The following is a 23,772-nucleotide window of genomic DNA, read 5'->3' on the forward strand; positions in this document are numbered from 1 at the left end:
TTGCTGTGCATGGCCAGCCTGACGTTCTCTGCTCTCTCACTGTCCCTCAATGTGTCTCTCTCTCTTTCCCCACAGTAGGCAGAGGTGCAAGATTGTCAGAGGTCGGAAATTGGCTGATATGAGAGTGTTTTGATTGGAGATGTAGAGGCAGGAGGCGTAGGAGTCTCGGTGTGATGGAGAACTATGTTCCGGGACAATTTTCAGGACTAAACTGAATCCACAGTCAGAAACAGGCAAATAACAACTGAAGATTTGGCCACGGATTCACAAATCACTAAAAGGTTTCCTAAAAGAGCTGTAGTGAAGGTGAATATGTCCCCACAGAGAATTCATGCTGAAAACAGTCCTACCTTCAACATTACAGCAGCTCAAGTATTGCAAAAAGACAGGAGCACCTCAAACAGTCAACCTGTCTGAGTCTGACCGTACGGCTGAAGTTAAAAGGGAGACTTTGACCTACCTCGTCTGACCAGGTATGGTTTTGTGTAGTCCCAGCTCTCGTTGTCATTCTTAATAACATTCAGACGTGTTGGCTGTTGAAAAGAAAGATGAAAAAAGATTCACGATCTAGCTGGATGGATCTGTGATACCAAGGAGAGTCTCAGAAGCCACTGAAGAAAACTCCAAACACTGCAGTGCATCAACAGTTTATGAGTTTGTCACACATTTGTATACCTGTACAGTCATTTCATGACACAAAGCATAAAGTGCACAAAAAGAAATTAACCAATTTAATTTATTCATTTAAATTCTAAAATGTATTTTGAAATGTGCAAAATTTAAGAGTAACATTTGAGATTTAGTTCTGGTGTGGGTAAGGATCTATTACTGGTTATACTGAGAACCCAAACAGGTTCAGTACACTTGATTTATTTGTATATAAAACTAACTCAGGTTGGTAGAAAGTAGATTTAACACATTCTGAGTATCGTTTGCCGCAGGAAACCTTGCAGTCAGGGTAAATCAGTGCTGTCTACATAGCACAAAAACACTGTGGATGCTGCTGATGTTTCTCTTACCCTTGCATATTCAATCTTTAGTGTACAGCAACCTGCATAGATGTCAGCTCCATTCAGAGCTGCTTTCGCCTTCTGAGCACACTGAACTGACTCAAATCTGCAGAAGCTTGGTTAAGGAGAGGACGTTCAAACACAGAGATATATAAATGACATACATTTGCAGATACTTATCCATAGCTACATTCAATAATGGCAATGAAACCACATAGAAGCATGGGTAAAATACATACATTATTCCTTGCTCTGCATCTTCCTCACTCTTGTTGGGACTGTGGTTAATCCTGCACTTCTCCATGGCTGGTGCTAGCAACAGCAGCCTTTTGTGAATGTGAGGGCTTGTTACTAGTTGCTGGCTTGACTGTTGACCATGCAGCACCAGCAGACCAGACAGCTAACCTGCCGGTTAATTAGACACATTTTGCTGCATTTATTTGTTGTTTCTTTCTCTTTTTCTGGCTTTTCAGCTCCACCTTTTTCAAAATACACTCCGTTCTACAAGTTGTGTGAGTGCACAGCAAAGGTAGGTACTGTTAAGAGATTTGAGTGGGAAACACAGTGCCAGTAATGGAAATGAAAGAATGGGCTGCTGTAGCATGTAGGGCCGGTGTGCACCATCCCTTTAATTTACACATCTGACCAAAAGTGTGTCACCCCATTGGTCAAATGTCCAGTATGCCAGATTACCGTCCAGCCCAGCCTGGTATACTTAAGGACTCTGAGCACGCCTGCTCTCGTCTGATCTGGGAAGCTAAGCAGGGTTGGGGCTGGTTATTACTTGGATGGGAGACCACCTGGGAATACCAGGTGCTGTAAGCTTGGGTGGGGGTGGAGCAGGTCATCTACTGATTGGAAGGTTGGTGGTTCGCTCCCTGGTTCACCCTAGTCTGCATGCCAGATACCATTAGCCAACCCTAAGTTGCTCTCTGATGCATCCATCTGTGTGTGAATGTTAGTTAGTGAGCACTTAAAATCACAGCAGAAAGTGCTTGTGAATGTGGCACGCTGTATTAAGTTCTTTGAGGACTCTGAGTAGAAAAGAATCAGACCAGTTACTGTAGGACAAAAGGCAGGATACAAACTTGACTGGTCCCAGTCTGTTACAGTGCAAATAGAAAGAGACAGACACTTGTATGGGCGATTAAGAACCACCCACTAACCTACCCCTACTGTGACATAAGACACAATCCAATTTACATTTAGTGGCCAACAGAATATGAACATGGGTTTCTGTGTCGTGTCTAAGAGTCTTGTCTTCTGCCACTGCAGGCTGACACGCACTCCCACAGCCGTTAACATAAACCCCCCTCAGCAGTGTTTCCAAAACTCTCTGTTTTAGGATCCTTAAGCATGAGGGTTATGAATGACAAGAAAGAATGTAGCCCTGCATCAGACTGGCGACCTGTGCAGGTGTACCCTGCCTCTTGCCCTGTGGTAGCTGGGATAGGCTCCAGCCCCCCCACCGACCCTGATAAGGAAGAGTGGAAAAGAAAGGATGGATGATGGAAGAAAAGCACTAAATGATTCATGTCAAATAATGCATGAAAACATATCTCTCTGGATGAGTGTCAAGGATACAGTCAACCCTTGAAATTCACGAGAGTTATGTTCAAAGAGGACCCACAGATTGTGAAAAACTGCAGATTTTGGATGTGGTCAGAAATGCCTATTTTTATAGTTTAAACACCAAACGTGAATTTGGGCAGGATCTTAGGGCTTTCACAAAAAACATTGCCGTGTCCAAATTCATAGGCTGCATCCTCCTGAGGACATGGCCTTCGCGGTCTAGGTGCGCCAGGTCCTCCGAAGGCCGGGTAGGCCGGAACGAGCAGCTGTGAAATTGGACGGTGAAGCCTTCAGATCTGCGTCACCGCTGTCTCAGGGGCGTTTAATGAACTCGGCCGTCTGCTCCTTGCTGTCTAAAATATAACAGGACACTGGAGTAAACTCTCGACCGTCTCACACTACTGTTTAATCAGTTTTCTGTTTGACGTTTATTCAGCTGTGTAAAAACTAGAACTTTAATCTCAGCCAAACCGATTTACTCAGGAACAAATAAAAGACTGAAAAAAGCCAAACAATAACATTTTGAAATTATCTAAGTGACTCATATGTCATGTTTAACCTGAGTAGTGAAAGACGGCGGGTGTTTTGAAAACGATGTGCTGGGAGTCTGGTGTTCTCGCCGGCTCTAGTGAGGCTTGAACCCCGGGCTAGCTATCGAGCTGGTGGGTAACAGATGTCTCGGAAAACGTCAGAACGCTTTTACAAATATGTGATGTCTTGATAAACCGAGCAGATATTTGAAGTTTACGCAGCTACATTCTGAAAATATCTTAAAAGTTTGTTTTGTGTCCCAGAAACAGTAATAAGAGTAATATTAAAACTAACAGGGCTCTAGACTAACTTTTTGTCATGGGCGTACCGGTACGCCTAACTTTAAAAAGTTAGGCGTACCACCACAAAAGTTAGGCGCACACAGATTTTATAATAATTAATATAATGTGTTTTTCTGGATACACTGTGCTTTCTCAGCATTCAAAGATTGATGACACCGTGTCAGAGCACTGGCTATTAATTTCAGAAGCATCAGGCCTTAACAGAAAAGTTAGCAATAGTTCTTTTCCTATTACAGCTACATCCACGTCTGTCGTGCCTAGGCTGCTCATAGGGCTGGGTATCATCACTGATTTCTACAATCCATTCGATTCCGGTTTTCAAAGTCCCGATTCGATTCAACTTAGCCTCAGACAGTCAGAAATATTATAATTCTGATCATTTATCAGTACTGACTTCATCAGAATTGTGAACATCACAGCAGATGCCTTTGTGTGAAAGTAACTGAGAATAAAACACAGAAAAACATGAAGGAGATTTTCCTGGTCTGGCTTTTTATAGCAGATAACCTTAAAAATATTCTACAATGTTCTGCATATAAAGTTTAAATTTCTTCAGTATTGAACAACAGAAAAAACAGGCTTTCTTGTCCGAGGTCATTTAAGTGAAAAAAAGAAAAGAAAAAGACAGCAGCCACAGCGCTGTGAACAACAGTAGACTGGTGGGTAATAAGCGAATGAATAATACAGAAAACAGAGATTGGAGACGGGAAACTGTTCTTGAAGTACAGAGAGAGAGAGATAGAGAGAGCTAGCGGTGCATGGAGTGTGATTTTAATAGTCGTGGAAGCAAAACAGCAAAATTCATGACGACATTGATCAAATGTGAAGCGCAGTTTGCTGCTTCTTTTGCTGCTGGCTCGGTGAATTTTGGTTGGAGAGACAAAACCTGCAGCTCAGAATCAGCGCAAAAAGACGTAAACACAGCGCGGACCGAACGCATCAGAACCGCTAAGCTCCGACAGCGTGTCCGTCTGCGGGCCGTCGGGCGAGAAAGCCGAGAAAGAGAAAGCTGATTCTGATGCGTCGGGTCTGTGTTTACGTCTTTGTGTGGAGTCCGTGTACCTGCTCTCATCTGCTGTTTGGTTGTTGTTGAAATGGTTTTGTGAGCTTTAATCTGAGAATCTGGCGTTTCTGGCAAAACACAGTTATATTTAAAAGTCAGGATCTAATGAATTGATATCGCTTTATTCAAGCTACTCACCTCCCACTTCCACCTGCACTTTCAACTGGACCACGGCCAATCAGAGAGGTCCCGCCCCTTACTATCTCTGATTGGTTTAGTCCACGATAGGGGCATAATGTGTGTCTGTTGTTGACCACAGGGAAGGTTGCAGTTTTTTTTTTTTGCTACCCGAACATTTGGTCGCACAGGTGCAACCAAATATCTTTTTTTAGTCGCACCACTGAAAAATTTGGTCGCATTTGCGACCAAATTGGTCACACTCTAGAGCCCTGACTAAGTAGCTGCCGCCATTGTTGTAAACCGAAATTGGCTTTGAATTCTGGGATAGGTTGGGCCACGAAGGATACACCTGTATCCCGTCACTGTGACGTAATCGGCCTACAAATGCGGCACCGGAAGGATGCAGCCCATGTATTTGGACACGCCCCATGAGAACACTCGGTGACACACTGAAGATAGCTACGTGTGGTAAACTGTTATGATGCAGAGTGTGAGGAACACACAGATTCACCCACTCAGTAAGGATACTCCACCATGGCTTGGATTCCATTTCGTTTAAAGATGACGATCCTCAGCACACTGCCAATGGGGTTACATACAGTGTACAGAACATCCTGCATCAATTTGGACACACACACACACAAAAAGACAAAATGCAGCATTAGCGTTAATCTATGAGTTTCTAATGGTGAGACCTTCATGTATGAAGGTTAAGACATGTAACTGGAACAGTGATGGTTTTGTATTTTTAACTCCATTCACTTTTATGTATATATTTCTTTATAGCCAAATCACAATGGCAATCATGACAAATATAACTGAGACACCTGATGTAGCAGAAATTTATGGAAGCCCGTTTCCGCCACAAAAAAAAAAAAAAAGGATCCATAACTCAAAATTTCGAGTTATTTTCTCAAAATTTCGAGTTATTTTCTCAAAATTTCGACATATTAACTCGAAATTTCGATTTATTAACTCAAAATTTTGAGAAAAGCAACTCGAAATTTCAAGTTAGCGCTGCCAATCAGTAATCTACGTGAATGACGTCCTTTCCTCGTTACCCGGAAGCTGAAGCCCTCAGCTACAAATGCTACAGCTAAGCTACCGGTATTACATCCAGTCGTGAATGCACAGATTGCTGAGTGTTTTCAGCCTGGCTTCACAAATGATGAAATCCCCGTGTTATTAGCTGAATCACATGGTGTTACTATCAGCAAACGTACTCGCGAAAGAGAGCAAATTTGTTGGGATCTGTTTTTGAGTGCGCGTTCCTCTCAGAATCAGAATCAGAAAGGGTTTTATTGCCAAATGTTGAGCAGGTTTACAACATTAGGAAATTGCTGCGGTGCTTCAGTGCAAACATAGTGTCATAAATTACGCTTAAATAGACATGAAAATAAAAATAAGAATAAGAATTAAAAGTGCTACGTAGATAGATACAGTATATACATGAGTGCAGGTGGTGATCAGTGCCAAACATGGAATGATGCAGTGAACACAGCGTAGGGTCATGTGTTAGTGGTGGGAACAGTCATACGGTTATTGTTCGTGTGTCCAACAGCAGAGGGGAAGAAACTGTTCTTATGGCGAGAGGTTCTGGTGCGAATGGGCCGGAGCCTCCTGCCCGAGGGGAGCATATGCTTCCGGGTAACAAGAAAGCGACCTCATTCACGTATATTTTTGATTGGTAGAGCTAACTTGAAATTTTGAGAAAAGTAAATTTTGAGTTATATTTCTCAAAATTTCGAGTTAATAAGTTGAAATTTCGAGAAAATAACTCGAAATTTCGAGTTATGGATACTAGCTTTTTTGTTTTTATTTAGTGGCGGAAATGGGCTTCCATAGGAATTACACAAACACATTCTGGTGTAAAGTTTTGGTGATGGTTAAGTTAGGCACAGGCGACATATGTTGAACATAAATTTAAAAAATATATGCAAATGGAGATCGTAACACCACACTTGCAGGGATGATGAATACAAAAATCAAAAGAGTTGATGTTTGTGCAAAGTTCTGCTCAGATTGCCCCTCCATTTAAAGAAGACAGACGGTACGACTTAATTATGAGTTATAAATGATTAAAAAATACGCAAGATATAAACCACATCCATCAGCAGATCATAAAGACTATGAGTTATTGTTCGAAGAAGAAGGTACACTTAAGAAAAGAGAGCTGAGATGTCCCTCTGGATCTGTATGTGTGTTTACCGTTGTTATAGGGTAGAGTGGGTTCTGTATGGACAGCAGAAGCACTTTGTTCCCACTGTTGGGGTTGTCAGCATTTGTAGGCCTGGTGATTCTTTTGGATGTGGAATAATTAAAGTATGCTTGTTGACCTGATGACAAAATGAAAAATATAAACACAAACAGTATGCTACATTTGAGTATATGTTACCAAGTAAAAAGGAATGGAAGCAAAGACCTGCGATGTATACTGGCTCCTTGGCTCCACAGGACACACAGCGGTCTGCACTCTCCACTGCAGAGAATTCCACCAAGGCCTGACGCTTGAATGGCATCATCATCACATAACTGAAAACATACGCACAAACACCTGGATAAGACATGGACTGCTGAAAACTGTCTCCCCTTTATACAAGTTCCTTTGACGGGTCACTCTGGCAGCTATACTGCAGTTTTCTAATCTTATAAACAGCACATTTGTACAATGACTGAAACCAGCTTGTTGAATGAACAATGGGCTGTGAGGTGACTCATGACCATTGATTAATAATCATGAGTCCCATTCACAGAGAGTTGGGGAATGGCTGCAATCACAGCATTGTAAGATGGTGACAGATGTACCCTTAGGCCCCCTCCTCGATTCAGAGATGGTCTTTCCCTTTTCACGTAAATGGCCTCCTTGACTCAAACCAGCGTTGCTTCCTGTCCAGGATGTTACATCCTCATCATTGAAAGAGTGTCCACTGGCCTGTAGTGTGAATAGACTGCAGAGTCCTGGCCTGACGAGGTGGCTCTTCTGTGTTCTGCCATCCTCTTCGCCAGAGGTTGTTTGGTTTCCCCGATGTATAAATCATTGTCCTGGCACTTAACAGCATGTTATGTTACTATGTTACTATGTTACTATGTTACTCTGTTTGTGTCGGGGGACCCGATTCTTGGGGTGGACCGGTTTTTGGTGCAGTGTGTTTTGGGGTTTAAAAGCCACAGGGACGAATTGAGGATCAAAGCCAGAAACTTTAAGATGTTATAGGTGACAGAGTTGATCATACAGACAGTCGGTCTTAAAGGTGCACCCTGTTTATGTATCTTCGGTAAACTGTACAGACTTAGTGTAGCTTCCCCTGGGTACAGCCTGCTGTATGAGGTCCGGTCAATAGCCTTGTCTTGTTCTAATTGCTTCAGACACCCTCTTCCTGTAACCACTTCCTAGGTCCCCCTTTAGGGGCTCATAAGTATTTTTGTCACTGAGCAAAGACAAAATTTTCTCAGGAACATTTTGTCACTTTGTCTGGTTTAGCAAAGGTTGGGGAAACCTGCAGTCAGCTGAGCCTGAAGAAGTCACTTAGATAAGTGACAAAATGTTTCTCCCACTGAAAACGTCCAGATGAACAGAATCAACCTTTTGAGACTTACTTACCTGGATGACTAAGCATGCACCAAGACACTGTAAGCTTCAAGTCTCCCCACAACAGTATCATTAGAAGGCATAGCATATATCTTCACTAGTATTAAGATGATACCTAGCTTTATCTATCCATTAGGCTAGATAATACACATCAGTTAAACTGAAGAATGGTCATAAAGACATGGGTGACCTCGAATTTCCTGCTTTTAAATCCAGATAACATGGACGTTATTGTACTTGGCACCCAAAATCTTAACCAAATGCCTTCTCTGGACGACGTTACCTTGGCACCCCTTCACAGACAACGTCCAGAATCAACTTTCTGGGATTCTGGAAAGAATATTCACAGAAACAGCCCAGAAATAGTTATGACAACTTTTTAGCATGATACTCAAAAAGAACAAAGGTCAGAATTGCTGCCATCATCACTGATCTAAAAGAAGTAATTGATGCTGTTTGAGGACGCTTATAAGGCCATTTCCAAACAGCATGAAGTCCATCATTCCACAATCAGAAAAATTATTCACAAATTGAAAAAAATTGAAGACAACTGGCAGTCTTTCCAGTCTTCCAGATCCATCCATCCATCCATCCATCCATCCATCCTCATCCGCTTTATCCGAGGCCAGGTCGCGGGGGCAGCAGCCTAAGCAAAGAGGCCCAGACCTCCCTCTCCCCAGCCACCTCCTCCAGCTTATCCGGGGGAACACCAAGGCGTTCCCAGGCCAGCCGAGAGATATAATCTCTCCAGCGTGTCCTGGGTCTGCCCCGGGGCCTCCTCCCGGTGGGACATGCCTGGAACACCTCACCCAGGAGGCGCCCAGGAGGCATCCTTGTCAGATGCCCGAACCACCTCAGCTGGCTCCTTTCGATGTGGAGCAGCAGCTGCTCTACTCTGAGCCCCTCCCGGATGGCCGAACTTCTCACCCTATCTCTAAGGGAGAGGCCAGCCACCCTTCGGAGGAAACTTGCTTGTATTCGCGATCTCGTTCTTTCAGTCACTACCCACAGTTCATGGCCATAAGTGAGGGTAGAGACGTAGATCGACCGGTAAATTGAGAGCTTCGCTTTTACACTCAGCTCCCTCTTCACCATGACGGACCGGTGCAGCGTCCGCATTACTGCAGCTGCAGCCCCAATCCGTCTGTCGATCTCCGGCTCCCTTCTCCCATCACTCGCAAACAAGACCCCGAGATACTTGAACTCCTCCACTTGGGGCAGGAACTCATCCCCCCCTTGAATCGCTACCTTATCGTGGGTTTGTGTGTCCCAGGGATCCCAGGGGCTATGTTGTCTGGGGGCTTTTGCCCCCTGGTAGGGTCTCCCATGGCAAATTGGTCCTGGGTGAGGGACCAGACAAAGAGCGATTCAGAAGACCCTTATGAAGAGAACATCGAGGGAACAGTTTACCCTGCCCGGGATAGGGTTACCGGGGCCCCGCCCTGGAGCCAGGCCCGGGGAGGGTGCCCGAGGGCGAGCATCTGGTGGCCGGGCCTTAGTCCATGGGGCCTGGCCGGGCACAGCCCGAAGAGGAGACATGGGCCCATCCTCCCGCAGGCCCACCACCCGCAGGAGGCGCCATAGGGGTCGGGTGCATTGTGTACCAGGTGGCGGCCAGGAGCGGAGGCCCTGGTGGACTGACCCCCGGCTGCCAAGACTGGCAATAGGGACAGTCTTCCAGATGTATCTGCAAATTCACCCCAACGTCAGACTGTGCAGTTCTCAGAGAAACTGCAAAAACCCAAGGGCTACATCTCAGACTCTGCAGGCTTCAGAACACATGTTACATGATTCAGTTCATGACAGTCCTATCAGACTGTCATGAAAAGACTGTATAATTATAGCTTGGAGTGATGATTTGGGCTACTTTTGCAACCACAGTAGCTGAGCACTTTGGAAATAATTGAGACCACAAAACCCCTCTGTATGTCAAAGTATTGTATAATCAAATAAAAGGCCATCTGACCAACAGCTGAAGTTTAGTCAAAATTGGGTCATGCAGAACAACAACAGATATGTTACTGCTGTAGATAGGGGATGGCTGAAAAAAGAAAGGTCTTAAGACGTTGCAATGGTTCAGTCACTATCCAGAGCAATGCTGGAGCCCCGTCAAAGTGACCATCAGTTTTAATATGATATGTAAATACTGTAGTAGTTTTCTGACAAATGCATGCAGTTAAATTGTTGAAACAGTGTAGTTTCTAAAATGAAACCAATGAGCAGTTCCTTTTGAAACACCTGTGATTTTCTCTGTTGAATATTTATTATTGCTCATTAATTACACAAAAGTCTTTCCTATCTGATTACCTGATTAATCAATGGAGAAATCCCCAGAATACTCAATGACTAAAATAATCGATACCTGCAATCATCAAATGCATTCAAGGACACTTTCAAGTTTCAGATATCTTCAAAGCAGAAACACTCGAATAGTGTACACACTAGTTGCTGTCTCACCATATGGGTCCAAACTTTTCCAGGGCATCTATCAGGTCTGCCTCCACCACAGCCTCACACAGACCCCGAACGTGCACCACGGGACTGGGAGAGATACGATGGGAGTCCTCGCCATTATCCTGGAACACACACAGCCAGTCAGCCACAGTTATTCAATGATAGATGGACTGGTTCTTATATAATGCCTTGCCTCGGAAAAGGCCCATCTAGAGGAACACAATTAAAAATTCTGTATCTGATAACCCTTCAAATACAGCAGACGTTGTGTAAAAATGTACAATTTATCATCGGACAGAGACATCCTGCATTTAGTGCCTAAACCTGACCAAATTGATATAAAGATTAAATACAAATATTTCACAAACTGCTGTGAGACCACGTTGAACATTTCACGTGTTTCCTTTCTGGAAGTAAAAGACTGAAGAGTGATATGAGGAAGTAAAATGTGTTGTTGTTGCTGATTGTTTTGCCCGTCATTTAGTCAATAGGCCTATTACCAAATTGAATAATGAACTACAACAAGTTTAATTCAAATTCAATTTTATTTGCATAGAAAAAGTCTATTAGCACAAAGTGAGTGAGAAAGGTGACTGAAGAAGAAACACTCAATGCATCATGGGAGTCCCCCAGCAGCCTACGTCTATTGCAGCATAACTAAGGAAGGATTCAGGGTCACCTGGTCCAGCCCTAACTATATGCTTTAGCAAAAAGGAAAGTTTGAAGCCTAATCTTAAAAGTAGAGATAGTGTCTGTCTCCTGAATCCAAACTGGAAGCTGGTTCCACAGAAGATGAGTCTGAAAGCTGAAGGCTCTGCCTCCCTTCTACTTTTAAATACCTTAGGGACAACAAGTAAGTGCGAGAGTGAAGTGTTCTCTTGGGTGATAGAGTACTATAAGGTCTATCTCAATTTAGAAGCCTATATTAGAGGTTATCCAGGTCTTTGTCTTTAATACATTTCTGCAATTAGGAGGTAACACATACCTCCTAATTGCTATGTGTTATCTGGCATTATAGACCGATAAAGCTGGGTGTCATCTGCATAGCAGTGAAAATGTATGGTATGCCTTCTAATGACACCGTCAAAAGAAAACACTGAATAATGTAAACAAAACTGGGCCTAGCACTGAACCCTGTGGAACTCCATAATTAACCTCAATATGTGACTCTACATGAAAAAAGGAGTCTATCGGATAAATGTGATACAAACCACTGCAGCGCAGTACCTGTAATACCTACAGCATGTTCTAATCGCTCTAATAGGATATTATGGTCGACAGTATCGAACGTTGCACTGAGGTCTAGCAGGACAAGCACAGAGATGAGTCCACTGTCAGAGGCCATAAGAAGATCATTTGTAACCTTCACTAAAGCTGTTTCTGTGCTGTGATGAGCTCTGAAACCTGACTGAAACTCTTCCAATAAGCCATTCCTCTGCAGATGATCTGCAGACAACTACTCTTTCAAGGATGTTTGATATGAAAGGAAGGTTGGAGACTGAAAGAAATCCAGAAAGAAAGAACACCGCAAATAAAAAGGCCTCCACGGCAAAGACAAACTTTCAAAAAACAGAAAGTCTAGCAAAGTGTTGCTCAAGACCAGTTTAAAAATGACAAGAAAGTCTGGCTCCTTGGAAGGAAAATATACATGAAAATGAGAAGTAGCTTAAGACTTTTACACAGTAGTGTATATAAGTGTATAAAACACCTAAAATAAAGTTTTTTAAAAGAGTGATTTTTAAAGCAAAATGATGAATTACAGCCATTTTTATATGCAGTCCCTTATATTCTGAGGCACAAAGGAAAATATATCGAGTTTTTAAATACATTGATATATTTTTATACAAGATATGAGATGTGACAATATCATTTATATCAATATAGTCTATGTTACGTTATAATTATACTTGTGGAGCCGCAAGTTTGCCTCTCTTTCGTCCACTTCTGTCTCTACGCCTCGCCTCTCTCCTTCACTGAACATGACTCCCCATCGCTTCACCTGCAAGCAACGACAGGACGGACACAGCAGCTATCAAAGAGGAGCTGCTCGGTAAAAAGAAAACATTTGGAGATTACTATTTTAGTGCTACAGCGTTACTCTGTTTAAAGGGATGTTAACGCTATAGTTGCATTACCCGGGGCTATCTGTGGTAACTCGTTAACAGAGATTTGCCGCGTTAATGCAGTTATGACGTTAACGTCATTTTAACGAGATTAACGAAATCTGAAAAATCGACAGTGCGCCTCATGTTTGAATTCTGCTTGTGCTTACTGACCTCAAACCGATTTTATGTGGTAGGAGCCTCGCGGAGTAATACATATTGTGCTTCAACGTAATATTGTTGCTAATTATTTGGCATTATTGCAGCAAACCAGCCTATGAAATGGATGAAACACATCATTACTGGGTTCCAGCGCTACACAAGGGCCACTCCGAAATCCTTGCTTCAAACATACCACCATGCCAATCAGATTACTTCTTGCATGTGAGGGTGAAGGGGTGACCCTTCTGGATAAGACAGAGAAGGTTTGCTGTGTTTGGCGAACAGTGTGGTAGTAAAACCAGGGACAAATGAAAATCGCTACTGTTAAATATTATAAATATAAAATATGTTAAATATTAATAGCAGTAATTTTTCAGAAGATACAGTAAATTAAGTAGTGTTAGTAGTGGGTGATATCATGTAAATGCTGTCATGTGTAAACATTGTCTTTTATAAACTATAAATGACATCATTGTAACTGATGTGATTTTCTTTAAAGTGGTTTTAATTAAAGAAAAAAGGCAAACATTTGTTTGTTTCTTTATTCAACTTTTGAACAGTGGGACTCAGTCAGTACATATTCAGTAAATGTACATATACATATATAGTACATATTCAGTAAATGCAAATTATTTACACAGCAGTGCACTACAGGCATAAATCTAGACCCCTAGATAAAACATTATGGGTCATTCCCACAACCCACAGCTTTACTGTGTTCCAGCAAAGTATCCAATAGCAGTGACGACTCCTCCACAGTAGCAGGTGGGATTTTTCTGTTTTGAGGACGGCTCCTTTTACCTGTCACTACAGATGGTCTGTTTATGTTTTGATTGAGAGCCTTTTTTGGGCAGCTGAAGAGGAGACGTCTATCTTATGGCCAACCTCTGGCTGTATCTTGGTCACATTACCCAGCAAACCCCAGTATGAAGGTTCATCTGTAACAGTCCTGGTGCCATCTTCAACCTTCCCTGTGATGCTCACACTGACCCATGGCTGCAATGCTGGTTCATTCAGTCTTTGAGAGTGCAGGACCTGAAACATACAAAGTTAATTTAAAGACAAGAACTATAATGAGCCAAGGCCGACACAAATGTGTTTGATCTACTTTCTAATCCATTTATCACAAATGTAACAAAGTGTTTAGAAAGTTAGCACATACATGTCATTTTTCATTTCTTTATGTGTCCATCTATAGAACGCTGCAGGTTATAGTGTAAATCTGCCTGCAGAAAATGAACCTAAAGTATGTAATGCAAGGATGTCATCACTTTAGAGATGGAGAAAGCATAAAGTTTGACTTTAAGTGACAATTATGGACACGTAATATGATAAGGAGATTCTGCAGGTCATTGATCAATGTATAAAACTAAAATAAAATTTACTTTTAGTGACACACGATACAAACACGGAAGCAAGATGTATAATTAGGATTATTTATAATAAATATGAATAAATTAGTGTAATTTCTTTAACCATAGAGAATGAATAAATCCTTCAGGACAATGTCTCATCAATGCACTGAACTCACTGTGTTATCCCTCTAACAGCCTCCACATGTTCTCACTGTAGTTTCCCCCATGAATGAATTTATGCTATCACTAATCTGAATGTTTGCAGGGAAATCAAACGCATTTTACTCGCAGTACTCGAGCTGACTTACCTTTGTTTGAATGACGACGTACTCACAAATCTTGTACCCAATCTTTGGTGAATTGGATGTGTCCCTCCAGAGATCTATAATTGCGAAACTGGTTCACCTTGCATGCGCTGACTCCACAGACAAGGTACGAGAATATGTCAGGCTACGTCAATAGCAGTTGGTCTTCGGGGTTTCTACTCCACGGCCGTATTTCAAACAGGTCCACATTTCCAATGCACGCTATTTTCTGCAAGTACCGTCTCTTTGCATCCGGACGCAAGCTGTCTCTGTACCGTCCTTTTTCTTTTAAACTGCTTTTAAGCATGTTTCTAGCAACCGTCCTTCCAATACAGTGTCTTCGTTTTGATTTGTGGCCCAGAAAAATGGCGCCACGCTCCCACAATAGCTTGCGGCGTGACTTCAACTCCAAAGCCCTACAAGGACCACAAATGGCACCTGTAAGAGACACGGTTAGGAAGCGGATTCAAACTCCAGGCTGTCGGTCACGCAGTAGAACTTGGGAACAGAGCAGCTGTGAAATCTGTGTTTGTTATTATGCTCAGTGTCTGTTAGTTTACATTTTGACTGCACAGCTTTTTGTTGTGCACAAAAACAACATAGTTTTATTTTATTTATGGAGCATTATTATTTAATAAATATTGATCATTTATTTCTGAGTAATTGTTTCATGTACATCTGCGCTGTATGTTAATAAAAGTGCCTGTGTGACATCTGGGACACAACTTTGACTAAGAACTCTCTTTTCGTATATCGCCATCCAGCTAAAGAATATCGAGATATGAATTTTGGGCCACATCAGCCACCCCTACCTACAACTTGTCTGACATAGAGTTGATTAGCCTGGAACTGATTCTGAGCAAAGTTGCATAAATCAGTCTGCTGAAAAGTTAGACCCATTAGGGTTCATTAGGATAGAGAAAAAAATCTGCCTGTTCAAAGATGAAGCTAATAATATTACTCAACAATGGTATAAAGTGTGGAATATATAAGGTTTGTTTTCACAGCCAGTGTGTGGAATGCAGGAGAAAACAATCTAAATGTAACGAACTCAAATGTCTCACCTGTCAGAGGTGCCTGGTGACAGGTTTGTATATTTGCACACAGCCGGTGCTTCAGTGTGTCAGTTTATAATGGATGAACCTACTTGCAAAACCAGTCAGTGCTGCCTGTACGAAAATTAATCAGTGGAAGTTTGAAACAGTTGGGAATATCTTAATGTTTCGCTTTGAACCAGGAAATCAGGGGTCAGTGAAGGGCAGCAGCACTGGGATAAGCCAATCATGGAAGAAAGGTTTTGCTGTCACTGCTGAATTTAGGGGTAAGTGAAAACCAGAGGACAGAGAGAGAGATTCTAGTCACATGTTCAGTTTTCTCAACGTTTTTGTATCTTGTATATTTCCTCAGACATTCTCTTGTAAATTGTAATGTGCTCCCTGCTATATTGATATCATTATCTTTCTACTATCCAACCCATCCCCCGTCCTTCCTCTTTCTGTCCTTCTCATTCACATTGACATTCCTTTTAATCTATTTATAGAGGCAGATGGCTCATCTAAGTGTTTGGAGAGGAAAAACAGGGCATGAGACTAAATTTTCTTTCTGTTGACCAGGCTGCTGGCTTCTTTCTTTCAGGCATTTGAACAATGAAGCTATTATGTCTTTAACTACATGGCATGTGAACTGTTAAGGCTTTTATGAAGAAAAACACAGAATTATCATTTCTAAACTGGGCTATGCAATATTCATAACTGTAAAGTACTTTGATACAGGATTATATGCACACCTGCAGCTTGTTTCAATAAAATATGAAATAACTATAAGTTTCTCCTCTGCAATGATTTTATTTGCCGAACACCAATCAGTACCAGTATCAGCTGCTCTCCAATGAGTCTCTAACCCTGTGGATGAACTCCAACTCCTGTTTGTAGCAACAAAGCTAAATATGCTACTAAGAATAACTTTCCAGGTTATCTTCCCACGTCTCGGTAGGAGAAAGCATACAGCATTTAAGGTCGATGTTCCCATATGTGTTTTATTTCCCAACTACTCTAACAAAGAGGTTCAGATTATTATTGAGATGCAAAATGCTTCATTGCTTTAGTGACTGCATGAAGTCTTAATAATTCACACATATACATTTTCCTTCAGTGGGTTTTCTTGATAATTACTGTTGTAGCCTAGTCTCTGCTATCCTCCTTATACTCAAACCTAACTGTTCTGAGCTTTGATTATGATCTGTTAAATAAAAAGTCCAAACTGAATCCTCAATAATGTTGCTGTTAAATGCCCTGTGTACTATTATAAAATATTAAACAAGACCAACAGAACTGCTTCACTTACTTGACAGCCTGGTTCACTTGCTTTACGTACTCTGACTGCACACTGTGGGCTCACAGCAACAGCTTCCAGATTCAGCTGCCATATCTGAAACTCCAGAGCTTTTTATTAGCTTAGCTGATGAAGAAATAATCAAGCACCACCCACGGCCGCCCGTGTTACAGGTTCTGAGTCAACTGTCCACTGAAAGGCACTCTGGGAACTTCAGATGTACCGCTATAATTGTTCAATGATTAAGACAATGTTTTTGTTCACCCCCTTTAATTAAAGCTGAGATGAGCAACACAATAGCAAAATGACATCTATAACAATGATGCTGTGATAATATTTTAGTTCATCAGATAAACAGCACATTTAACAACACTGCGTTTGTGTTTTTAAACCAGGCACCATGTTTAGTGTACCAACGAGTTTGGCCCCAGTCACTGGCAGGGTTCGGGTGATGCTTCTCCTAGTATGACATGGACTTTACTTAGTTCTAATTCAGTTCCATGCCAGTTTTGTGCACAACTGGTCCTTTGTTAATTCAACCAGCTTTGGTGCTTAGCAGCTAAGCTATCTGGCCACTCCTAATGTTCCTCTCCGTTTCTTGTTTGAATTTCTCCTTGTGTTTCTTGCCTATTACTCAAACTGATTTTGCTTGGTAATTCAATATTTTTTTTAATTTTGTTTTGGGCTCCTCACCTTTATTTGATAGCGCATTGATGATTAACAGGAAAGTAGGGGGAGAAATTGGAGGAAGATATGCAGCAAAGGGCCTTATGTCTCAGTCGAGCCTGAGCTGCTGCATTCACGTATAAGACTATTATTATTATTATTATAATTTTATATGCATACATATATATATATACAGGGAGTGCAGAATTATTAGGCAAGTTGTATTTGTGAGGAATAATGTTATTATTGAACAACAACCATGTTCTCAATGAACCCAAAAAACTCATTAATATCAAAGCTGAATGTTTTTGGAAGTAGTTTTTAGTTTGTTTTTAGTTTTAGCTATTTTAGGGGGATATCTGTGTGTGCAGGTGACTATTACTGTGCATAATTATTAGGCAACTTAACAAAAACAAATATATACCCATTTCAATTATTTATTTTTACCAGTGAAACCAATATAACATCTCCACATTCACAAATATACATTTCTGACATTCAAAAACAAAACAAAAACAAATCAGCGACCAATATAGCCACCTTTCTTTGCAAGGACACTCAAAAGCCTGCCATCCATGGATTCTGTCAGTGTTTTGATCTGTTCACCATCAACATTGCGTGCAGCAGCAACCACAGCCTCCCAGACACTGTTCAGAGAGGTGTACTGTTTTCCCTCCTTGTAAATCTCACATTTGATGATGGACCACAGGTTCTCAATGGGGTTCAGATCAGGTGAACAAGGAGGCCATGTCATTAGTTTTTCTTCTTTTATACCCTTTCTTGCAGCCACGCTGTGGAGTACTTGGACGCGTGTGATGGAGCATTGTCCTGCATGGAAATCATGTTTTTCTTGAAGGATGCAGACTTCTTCCTGTACCACTGCTTGAAGAAGGTGTCTTCCAGAAACTGGCAGTAGGACTGGGAGTTGAGCTTGACTCCATCCTCAACCCGAAAAGGCCCCACAAGCTCATCTTTGATGATACCAGCCCAAACCAGTACTCCACCTCCACCTTGCTGGCGTCTGAGTGGGACTGGAGCTCTCTGCCCTTTACCAATCCAGCCACGGGCCCATCCATCTGGCCCATCAAGACTCACTCTCATTTCATCAGTCCATAAAACCTTAGAAAAACCAGTCTTGAGATATTTCTTGGCCCAGTCTTGACGTTTCAGCTTGTGTGTCTTGTTCAGTGGTGGTCGTCTTTCAGCCTTTCTTACCTTGGCCATGTCTCTGAGTATTGCACACCTTGTGCTTTTGGGCACTCCAGTGATGTTGCAGCTCTGAAATATGGCCAAACTGGTGGCAAGTGGCATCTTGGCAGCTGCACGCTTGACTTTTCTCAGTTCATGGGCAGTTATTTGGCGCCGTGGTTTTTCCACACGCTTCTTGCGACCCTGTTGACTATTTTGAATGAAACTCTTGATTGTTCGATGATCACGCTTCAGAAGCTTTGCAATTTTGAGACTGCTGCATCCCTCTGCAAGATATCTCACTATTTTTGACTTTTCCGAGCCTGTCAAGTCCTTCTTTTGACCCATTTTGCCAAAGGAAAGGACGTTGCCTAATAATTATGCACACCTGATATAGGGTGTTGATGTCATTAGACCACACCCCTTCTACATACATATACATATATATACATATACATATATATACATATACATATATACACACATACACATATATGTACATACATATACACATATATACATACATATATACATATATATACATACATATACATACATATATACACATATATATACACATACACACCCAGCACGCCCCTGCGGGCGGTTTATCCTTCAAGCTCGGGTCCTCTACCAGAGGCCTGGGAGCTTGAGGGTCCTGCGCAGTATCTTAGCTGTTCCCAGGACTGCGCTCTTCTGGACAGAGATCTCCGATGTTGTTCCCGGGATCTGCTGGAGCCACTCGCCTAGCTTGGGAGTCACCGCACCTAGTGCTCCGATTACCACGGGGACCACCGTTACCTTCACCCTCCACATCCTCTCGAGCTCTTCTCTGAGCCCTTGGTATTTCTCCAGCTTCTCGTGTTCCTTCTTCCTGATATTGCTGTCATTCGGAACCGCTACATCAATCACTACGGCCGTCTGCTTCTGTTTGTCTACCACCACTATGTCCGGTTGGTTAGCCACCACCATTTTGTCCGTCTGTATCTGGAAGTCCCACAGGATCTTAGCTCGGTCATTCTCCACCACCCTTGGGGGCATCTCCCATTTTGACCTCGGGACTTCCAGGTTATACTCGGCACAGATGTTCCTGTACACTATGCCGGCCACTTGGTTATGGCGTTCCATGTATGCCTTGCCTGCTAGCATCTTGCACCCTGCTGTTATGTGCTGGATTGTCTCTGGGGCATCTTTACACAGCCTGCACCTGGGGTCTTGCCTGGTGTGATAGACCCCAGCCTCTATGGATCTTGTGCTCAGAGCTTGTTCTTGTGCTGCCATGATTAGTGCCTCTGTGCTGTCTTTCAGTCCAGCTTTGTCCAGCACTGGTAGGATTTCTGGATATCAGCCACCTCCTCTATCTGCCGGTGGTACATACCGTGCAGGGGCCTGTCCTTCCATGATGGTTCCTCGTCTCCCTCCTCTTTCTTGGGTTTCTGCTGCCTGAGGTATTCACTGAGCACTCGGTCAGTTGGGGCCATCTTCCCAATGTATTCTTGGATGTTCGTTGTCTCATCCTGGACTGTGGTGCTGACACTCACCAGTCCCCGGCCCCCTTCCTTCCGCTTAGCGTACAGCCTCAGGGTGCTGGACTTGGGGTGAAACCCTCCATGCATGGTAAGGAGCTTTCTTGTCTTTATGTCAGTGGCTTCTATCTCCTCCTTTGGCCAGCCTATTACCCCAGCAGGGTACCTGATCACGGGCAGGGCGTACATGTTGATGGCCCGGATCTTGTTCTTACCATTCAGCTGACTCCTCAGGACTTGCCTGACCCTCTGCAGGTACTTGGTGGTTGCAGCTTTTCCAGCGGCCTCTTCATGGTTCCCATTCGCCTGCGGGATCCCCAAGTACTTGTACCGTATTTTCACGACCATAAGACGCACTGTACTAAAAGGCGCAGTCTCAGTTATGTGTGCCATTACTGTATTTAACACACACATAAGGCGCACTGGATCATAGGGCGCATACAAGTACCGTATGCGTATTTAAAAATAAAGCGGGAGCAAACCTGAGTTCGGTACCTTACTCACATTTTTATTACCAGTAATCGTCATCATCAACAACACACAAGCATACAAGTGTGCGTATTTAAAAATAAAGCAGGAGCAAAACAAAGTTTGGTACTCACATTTTTATCATCAATCAAACCCATCGAAGTCCTCATCCTCTGTGTCTGAATTGAACAGCTGCGCTAAATCGCCATCAAACATGCCAGGTTCACTTTCTTCACCGTCAGAGTCACTTTCCGTGCCGTGCGGCTCCTCGGAAATGATGCCGGCTTTTGCGAAAGCTCGAACAACAGTGCCAGCAGACATGTTAGCCCAAGCATCTACAATCCATTCGCAAATTGTGGCGTAACTCGCCCGGCGCTGCCTTCCACTCTTGGTGAAACTGTGGTCTCCATCGGTCATCCATCGCTCCCAGGCCGCTCGCAGCCTTACTTTGAACGGGCGGTTCACACCGATGTCCAGCCGTTGGAGATCCTTTGTCAGGCCTCCCGGAATGACAGCAAGCTCACAGTTAATTTGTTTCACTAGTTTTTTCACATCGGCTGTGAGATGGGCACGCATAGAGTCACAGATTAAGAGCGATGGTGATGCGTGGAAAAAACCACCTGGTCTCCTTACATACACCTCCCTCAGCCACTCTTTCATCATTTCCTCATCCATCCAGCCCTTTTCATTTGCCTTAATGATGATTCCTGCTGGAAACTTCTCTTTAGGCAAAGTCTTTCTCTTAAAAATCACCATAGGCGGCAGTTTCTGTCCATTAGCATGGCAGCCAAGCACAACAGTAAAAGAAGACTTTTCATACCCCGTTGTGCGTATCGCTACCGTGCTGGTCCCCTTCTTCTCCACAGTGTGACTCACCGGGATGTCAAAAGTGAGCGGGACCTCGTCCATGTTTGTGATGTGGCTGGGCTGGATGTTTTTGTCGCCGATGTGTTTGCTGCAGTAGGAGCGGAAGTTGGCCAGCTTTTCCTTATAATCCGCTGGAAGTTGCTGCGCTACCGTAGTCCTGGTCCGGATGGAAAAATGGCACCGTTTCATAAAAAGTGAAAGTGAAACTGCTTTTAGCCGAATGGTGACCGTCGAAACGCTTCTCCCGCTCGTTCTTTGCTCGATGATCCACCGCTCGAGTCTTTCCTCCAACTCGAGCCACCTCGCCTTATGTCCGCGAAAACTCAGCTGCGTTTTCTTGACCTGCCGGAGCTTGTTTTCTAGCTTCCTCCATTTGCGAACCATCGATTCGTTAATCTTAAATTCTCTCGCCGCTGCTCGATTTCCATGTTCCTCCGCGTAGCTGATGGCCTTCAGTTTAAACTGTGCTTCATAAGCGTGTCTCTTTGCCATTTTCAGGGTTGCGCCCACACTTCACCCTTTAGCGTTCTCATGGTGTTCTCTACTACGTCCTCCTTACAACACACAGGGCGCACTGTGCTATAGGGCGCGCCGTACTTTTTGAAGAAAATCTAAGACTTTTAAGTGCGCCTTATGGTCGTGAAAATACGGTAACTGTCCTCTATGTCTGCAATGTTGCCTTCTGGTAGTTCAATCCCCTCAGTTCTGACTACCTTCCCTCTCTTTGTTACCATCCGACTACACTTCTCCAGTCCGAACGACATTCCAATGTCATTGCTGTATAGCCTGGTAGTGTGGATCAGTGAATCGATGTCTCGTTCACTCTTGGCATACAGCTTGATGTCATCCATGTACAGGAGGTGGCTGACAACTGCTCCGTTCCGTAGTCGGTATCCGTAGCCAGTCTTGTTAATGATCTCACTGAGGGGGTTCAGGCCTATGCAGAACAGCAGTGGGGACAGAGCATCTCCTTGGTAGATCCCGCACTTGATGGTGACTTGTGCTATGGGCTTGGAGTTGGCCTCTAGTGTTGTACGCCACATCCCCATTGAGTTCCTGATGAAGGCTCTTAGGGTCCCATTGATCTTGTACAATTCTAGGCATTCCAGTATCCAGCTGTGGGGCATTGAGTCATAGGCCTTCTTGTAATCAATCCAGGCAGTGCACAGGTTGGTCAGTCTGGTCTTGCAGTCTCGGCTGATTGTTCTGTCTACCAGTAGCTGGTGTTTTGCGCCTCTGGTATTCTTGCCAATTCCTTTCTGTGTCCCGCTCATGTATTGACCCATGTGCCTGTTCATCTTAGCCGATATGATGCCTGACAGGAGCTTCCATGTAGTACTGAGGCAGGTTATTGGTCGGTAGTTGGAGGGGACCGGTCCCTTCTTGGGGTCCTTGGGGATCAGGACCGTCCGGCCTTCAGTTAGCCATTCCGGGTGTTTCTCGTTAACTAGCAGCCAGACGCTCGTGGAGTGCAGTCAGCTTCTTTAGCCAGTAGGCATGAACCATGTCGAGACCCTTTCTTGGATATCTGCCACTGTGATGGTTACTGGACCCTGTTCAGGGAGGTCGCTGTGGTCTGCCCTCAGATCCTCTAGCCACTGAGCATTGCCGTTATGGGTTGCATCCTTCTCCCATATGCTCTTCCAGTATTGCTCCGTCTCCAGCCTTGGTGGTGCTGTTCTCTTATTGTTCCCTTGCCACTGAGAGTACACCTTTGCTGGTTCTGTGGAGAACAGCTGGTTTATTCTCCTGCCTTCTATCTCTCTGGTGTACCTCCTCAAGCGGCTGGCCAAGGCTGTGAGTCTTTGCTTGGCAGTTTCCAAGGCCTCAGGTATGGACAGCTTGCTGTATTTCTTAGGCACCTTATTTATATATATATATATAAAAAAAAAAAAAACACCCAGCACGCCCCTGCGGGCGGTTTATCCTTCAAGCTCGGGTCCTCTACCAGAGGCCTGGGAGCTTGAGGGTCCTGCGCAGTATCTTAGCTGTTGCCAGGACTGCGCTCTTCTGGACAGAGATCTCCGATGTTATTCCCGGGATCTGCTGGAGCCACTCGCCTAGCTTGGGAGTCACCGCACCTAGTGCTCCGATTACCACGGGGACCACCGTTACCTTCACCCTCCACATCCTCTCGAGCTCTTCTCTGAGCCCTTGGTAT

At 43.6% G+C, this 23,772-nt stretch overlaps 1 protein-coding gene across 1 annotated transcript in view; it reads right to left on the reverse strand.

Moving 5' to 3' along the window:
- LOC308388651 (heterogeneous nuclear ribonucleoprotein L-like) overlaps positions 1-23,772 on the reverse strand; it is a 78,387-nt gene that overhangs the window by 40,688 nt on the left and 13,927 nt on the right. Inside the window, exons 2-7 of the mRNA XM_080869491.1 lie at positions 10,645-10,763; positions 7,021-7,130; positions 6,807-6,934; positions 5,127-5,212; positions 1,020-1,116; positions 461-533 (exon numbers count right to left, since the gene is read on the reverse strand). Of these exons, the coding sequence (XP_080725617.1) occupies positions 461-533; positions 1,020-1,116; positions 5,127-5,212; positions 6,807-6,934; positions 7,021-7,130; positions 10,645-10,763 (613 nt within the window). The remainder of the gene's footprint in view (positions 1-460; positions 534-1,019; positions 1,117-5,126; positions 5,213-6,806; positions 6,935-7,020; positions 7,131-10,644; positions 10,764-23,772) is intronic.

Source organism: Rhamphochromis sp. 'chilingali', assembly GCF_963969265.1.
Source record: "Rhamphochromis sp. 'chilingali' genome assembly, chromosome: 20".
Classification (NCBI taxonomy): domain Eukaryota; kingdom Metazoa; phylum Chordata; class Actinopteri; order Cichliformes; family Cichlidae; genus Rhamphochromis; species Rhamphochromis sp. 'chilingali'.